General features: G+C 32.2%; 1 protein-coding gene across 1 annotated transcript; it reads right to left on the bottom strand.

Moving 5' to 3' along the window:
• Nucleotides 1-226: 226 nt before the first annotated feature.
• LOC136795707 (general transcription factor II-I repeat domain-containing protein 2-like) lies at nucleotides 227-958 on the bottom strand (the record flags this gene model as incomplete). The annotated part of the gene is made up of 2 exons (XM_067047185.1): nucleotides 227-381; nucleotides 480-958. Coding segments are annotated over 2 exons (634 nt in total), but the record flags the coding sequence as incomplete, so codon positions are not given.
• Nucleotides 959-6,092: the final 5,134 nt, after the last annotated feature.

Raw genomic sequence — 6,092 nt, 5'->3', positions numbered from 1 at the left:
ATTTGTAAGTACTGCCAAACGCACTTCTTGTGACTTTTCTAAGCTGCGGAAAATGGTCTTCTTTGAAGTATTATTTGTTGAAATCGCACAACTCCTCGTCTTCAAATTTAGATTTTAGAAGTGAGTTTTCTTGAATCTCAATCAATTCCATTTGCAAGTGATGGTGCACCATCTGTGTGTGCATGCTCCTAAATTTTGACCATGGCGAGCCAAAACTTGTTAATACCTTTTTAACTTCATTAAAAATGTTCTCTCCTGTAGTAGTTCCTTTTAGCGCCTGTAAAACAAGCAGTTCCTCAGTAACAGGGAACTCTTCATCAACACTATAAATAATGATATTTATTAGTTCAGCTGTTTCGGACAAATCGGTAATGCTATTTGCTATGATATTCAAAATCAGCCATAGGTTCAATAAATGTTGTTTTTTATATCATTAGCCATTATTTCTGTACGTCGGACAACAGTTCGTCTTGACAAACTAATTTTTCCAAATTTATTTTTCTTTTCAGGACACAAAACACTGCAAACTTCGAACATACACTCCTTGATAAATCCTCCTTCGATAGACGGTTTTAATGACTTTGCCAATTTTGAAGTAACTATAAAACTAGCTTTCACAAAATTATCGTGTTGTGTTCTTTGTTTATGAAACATTTGCTGCTGTTTTTCCAAATTTGCGGTAAGCTTCTGGATTTTGTGTTTTCCTATTTGTCCTGTCAATGAGAGCAGCATAGGATGCTTAGTTGAGTAATGCCTCTTTATATTGAATTCTTTCATCACTGAAATGTATTCATTACACAGCAAACAAATAGGCTTACCATTGTGCAAGGTAAAAAAGAATTCTTCAGTCAATTTTTCTTGAAACTGGCGACCCTCTGTATCTCCTGACGACCCTCTGTATCTACTTTTCGTTCCTTTCCGCCAGACATCATTTTCGTTTACTTTTCTTTCGATAAACCTAATAACAAAACATAATTGGTAAGCACTCAAGATGCACACAAAGTCACAGAGCAAATTGACGGCACTAGCAGTTCGTTAGGACATCGCTTGTCGAAGTCACCTTGGTAGCTCAAATTGAACTGAACTAAAGTAAAGATAAAAAATAAGAGAAAAAAAATGGTGGATGGTCCGATCCACCATTTTTTTCTCTTATTTTAACATACGTTAAGTTATTTTCCATGGCAAACCTATATTAAGAAAACCATCCATTGATCAATCCTATGTATTTGCTTTACGTTTTCTGCTTGTTTTAGTCCAGATTACTATATATAACTAACCACATAATAAATTTATTAGAATCATGTTAGACTTTCTCCTCTTTTGAACAAAAACTGATATTAAAAGTGGAAGTAGTTGTAGTTTAGATTACTCTCTGTAATAGAGAATAAATAAAATATAATTAAAAACCCCTTTATATGATTTCCTTACTGACGATTTCCTTACTAGCTATTGAGTGGCAGCGTTGCTGTCGGTCGAAAGTTGATAGAAACGGGAAGGAGTATCCGACAAGGTGGATGAGAGCAATATGGAGGAAAGGGAGAAAGTTGTCTTGTGGCCACTACTGGTACTGTACTTCCTGGAGTCAGTCCTTTCCAGTCTCTGGTGTCGATACTAACGATACCCGTATCGCTTCCAGATCACTTTCTATTCGACACGATACTATTTTAACTTAAGCTCATCAACTTTTATTTTTTTTTAAGTTTTCAGTATGGATGTCGGAGGTATTTAGTATACTCCTGACCTCCCCTCGCTCATTAGATATCGATATTTCAGTTCGTAAACTCTATGTTTGATAACTTAAGTTATATAATTTTCTAATGCTAACTTCAGGCAACAAAGAAAAGTATAAATAAAAAGACTCTAAAAACAAAAATGAGTTAGCCAACAAAATACTCTTTGTATGGATTTATTTAAAACAAAAATGAGTTAGCCAACAAAATTAGTATACATATTTTTATTATACAATTCTTATACATATTAAATAATTTATTCCATAAATTTTATGTATTTTACATAATCAAATCTTTGTGGGCGGTCACTTCTTGAGCATTTGGAGATTATGCCGTTTTATAGGACCAAATCAGAGCTGACGGTTAGTAATAAGGTCTTTATGCTTCAGATAGAGTTATCACTATAATGTTTTATAAAAATAACAATATCATTAATTAGATTTTACATAATGTTTTGAATTTTGTTTTCGCTCTCGAAAATACATATTTTCGACTTAAGCCCCTATGACCGCGCACCAAAAATGATTTATGCAATAAATATTATGTACTTTTCTTATAGATTAGTTTACCTTATATCAGAACAGTGTAAAAATTTCCACTTTCGATTTTCAAGGTTCATTAACTTGCCTATAGATTGGAAAGTTAAAAATTTCTTACACACATGTGCACTTTATTTGAAAACAAAAATGTTGGGTTTTCTCAATAAAAGTAACTTCTTTTATTACGCCAGTTTGGATTGGAGTGTTGGGAGTACCGATGTTCGGATTACTGGAATGTTGGGAGTCCCGATGTGTAGATTACTAGAATGTTGGGAGTACTGATGTTCCGATTACTGGAGTGTTGGGAGCATCGATGTTTAGATCAGCGGGATTAAGTTGTATTCTATTCCAAGAAGAACTTTTAGTAGTTCTCCAGATAGCTACTAGTTCTTTCTCAGTAAATATAAGAAGAAGCCTTAAGAAACTCCTCATTGGGTAAATATAAGAAGAAGCCTTAAGAAAGTCCTCATTGGGTAATATAATATAAGAAGAAGCCTTAAGAAAGTCCTCATTGCGTAATATAATATAAGAAGAAGCCTTAAGAAAGTCCTCATTGGGTAATATAATATAAGAAGCCTTAAGAAAGTCCTCATTGGGTAATATAATAAAAGAAGAAGCCTTAAGAAAGTCCTCATTGGGTAAATATAAGAAGTCTTAAGAAAGTCCTCATTGGGTAATAAAAGAGCTGGGTCATCATCCGACGTAACCCATCATAGGGTTTATTGTTCTATCTAAATTATATTTCTTGAAAGGTAAATATATCTTGGTCTTTAGAGAAAAATATCATCTTTGTATTTGAACCGTTTTAGTGTGGAGGAAAACTACTTTAGCTTGAAGAAATGTTATCTACTTAGATAACATTTCACAGCCTCAACATTACAACATCAGATATAAATATTCCATAGGAGTTATAATTTCTTTTCCTTTCTCATGCAAAGATACTTTCTGGTAAGAAGATTCCGTTGGGACTGATATATTATAATATTTGTTAGTGCTCTAGGACTCCCTGTTGCCACCAGAGCGTGTTGATAAATTTATTACCACCTTCACAGTCTCATTAAGTTTATATTTCCAGTAATTATCTTCTTCATCTTCTCTCTAAGCTAAATTTTACAATAAATTTGTATGTCATATGAACTTTTCAGACCATAATTTAAAAAATATATATTTTTTGAACATTAGAGAGTTATAAATCCAATTCATACAAGAAAACTAACTTTTTATAGCCATTATAGCTTGAGATGGCGATTATGAGGAGTTTTTGAGATTTTAGGATTGAAGCATTCTGTCGTAAAACATGATAACTAGCAAAATAAAAACTTGTGAAGAATTGATTGTTATCTTTTGAAGGTAGTTTGAGGTTCTAGTCGATTGTTAAGTTGTATAGATAGATAGTTTGAGGTTCTAATCGATTGTTAAGTAGTATAGATAGATAGTTTGAGGTTCTAATCGATTGATAAGTTGAATAGATAGATAGTTTGAGGTTCCAATAAAAACTATATTACCCAATTATTGTGAGTGTATTGAAAATAAAACGTACATCTTCATTTTTTTTTTTTTTTTTGTGGATATAAGAATAAATGATATAGGATAACTTGCAAATAGCATGTTTTGTCATGTGCCAACTAGCTGATTAGCAGTTAGCTTTTGTTGTGTAGCTTGTTTTGCAATATTTGAGCCCACCTCAATCGTAAATTATACATTCTGTATATATTTAACTATGTCCAGTTACCTTATATTTGAAGAAATACAAATTAAAAACATACTTTTGCTTTGTAGATTAAGTGATGGTGGGACTGTAAAAGTTAGTAGCTACAGTAAATAACATATTTTACTTCAGAGTAGGTGTAACACACATTTTTTATTTTTAACAGTAACTTGGATATGATTATGTAGCGCTCTCTAGCATTGAGCATTGCTCTCATGAGAAGAACTCTTATAACAACTGCTCCTCACATTAAGAACATCGGATTTAATTTTATTATCATGAAATAGCAGACAGTTTCACACCCACGTAGGCATGAGTCAACACGGTGGGTCCGGGAGTCCTCTAAGGTCCGCCCATTCTCATAAAGTGGGTAACCTTAATTGGGCAAAAATCTAGCAGTCGAATAGTTCTCCTTGCACAACTATTGATTATCCCTCTTCATGGGTTGTTGAATACAGGATTTTCATTTTTTTTAACATCTTTTCATAACATCAACATTTTTAGGATTTTTTCCCCCAGAAATATTTTATCTTATTTCATTTTTAAAGGCATACATTTTTTAATATTCTCTATCTTTCTTTAAACATTCTAAAAACAAATGGTGACTTTTTATAGTTAAATATTTGTAACTTGTAAATCTCTTGGCAGAACTACCTAAATCTATTTCCAGTTGTATTCAAAGGTGTCGCCGTTGTCGGGAGTTGTATACCGGCGATATATACCAATAGGTTTCAGGTTGTCGCCGTTGTCGAGAGTTGTATACCGGCGATATGTACCAATAGGTTTCAGGGTGTCGCCGTTGTCGGGAGTTGTATACCGGCGATATGTACCAATAGGTTTCAGGTTGTCGCCGTTGTTGGGAGTTGTATACCGGCGATATATACCAATAGGTTTCAGGTTGTCGCCGTTGTCGGGAGTTGTATACCGGCGATATGTACCAATAGGTTTCAGGTTGTCGCCGTTGTCGGGAGTTGTATACCGGCGATATGTACCAATAGGTTTCAGGTTGTCGCCGTTGTCGGGAGTTGTATACCGACGATATGTACCAATAGGTTTCAGGTTCAATGTCAGAGTAGAAAAAAAATGCGGAGTACAATTTGGAATTTGAATGGAAAAGCGATAAGGGTAGCTAATCTACTATAGATTCTATCCAATTTCAGCAATTAAAAAGATTAGGAACTAGGTCTGGTTTTTTTTTTCAGAAAGAACACATCTTTTATGTTAGAAGTGAGGTAGCACACTTGTGCTAAGAATGTTAAATTTGAGAGTTATTCCACATTAAACATTTAGCACAGCTAGGGTCTGTTAGAAGTCTGCTAATTTATTAGCACTCCAAAACAGGTATTACTGCTTATTAGGAGCATTTGTCCTTGAGTAACTCTTCCAATAGTTAATAATATTACAAATTGTTCCAATAATTAATAATATTATCAATTGTCATTAGTTAATAATATTATCAATTGTTCCAATAGTTAATAATATTATCAGTTGTTCCAATAGTTAATAATATTATCAAATGTCATTAGTTAATAATATTATCAATTGTCATTAGTTAATAATATTATCAATTGTTCCAATAGTTAATAATATTATCATTTGTTCCAATAGTTAATAATATTATCATTTGTTCCAATAGTTAATAATATTATCGTTTGTTCCAATAGTTAATAATATTACAAATTGTTCCAGTAATTAATAATATTATCAATTGTCATTAGTTAATAATATTACAAAATGTTTCTATAATTAATAATATTATCAATTGTCATTTGTTAATAATATTATCAATTGTCATTAGTTAATAATATTATCAATTGTCATTAGTTAATAATATTACAAATTGTTTCAATAATTAATAATATTATCAATTGTTCCAATAGTTAATAATATTACAAAATGTTTCAATAATTAATAATATTATCATTTGTTTAAAAGCAGTATCAGCTTATTTATTTTAATCTTAATTTTATCCTTTTGTTTCAACTGATATATTATCAACCTTGTGCTTGGTTGACACTGACAGAACTTGTTTAAACCTTAAGCTAGCAAACTACAATTCGGCAGGTTAGCACAGAGACGTCGTTCACTCAAACTTTGTGTCAAGTGATCAATTAG

The sequence above is a fragment of the Halyomorpha halys genome, unplaced genomic scaffold, assembly GCF_000696795.3.
Source record: "Halyomorpha halys isolate HHAL.00 unplaced genomic scaffold, Hhal_1.1 Scaffold6913.1, whole genome shotgun sequence".
Lineage (NCBI taxonomy): Eukaryota > Metazoa > Arthropoda > Insecta > Hemiptera > Pentatomidae > Halyomorpha > Halyomorpha halys.
This window is presented reverse-complemented; position numbering and strand designations above follow the sequence as displayed.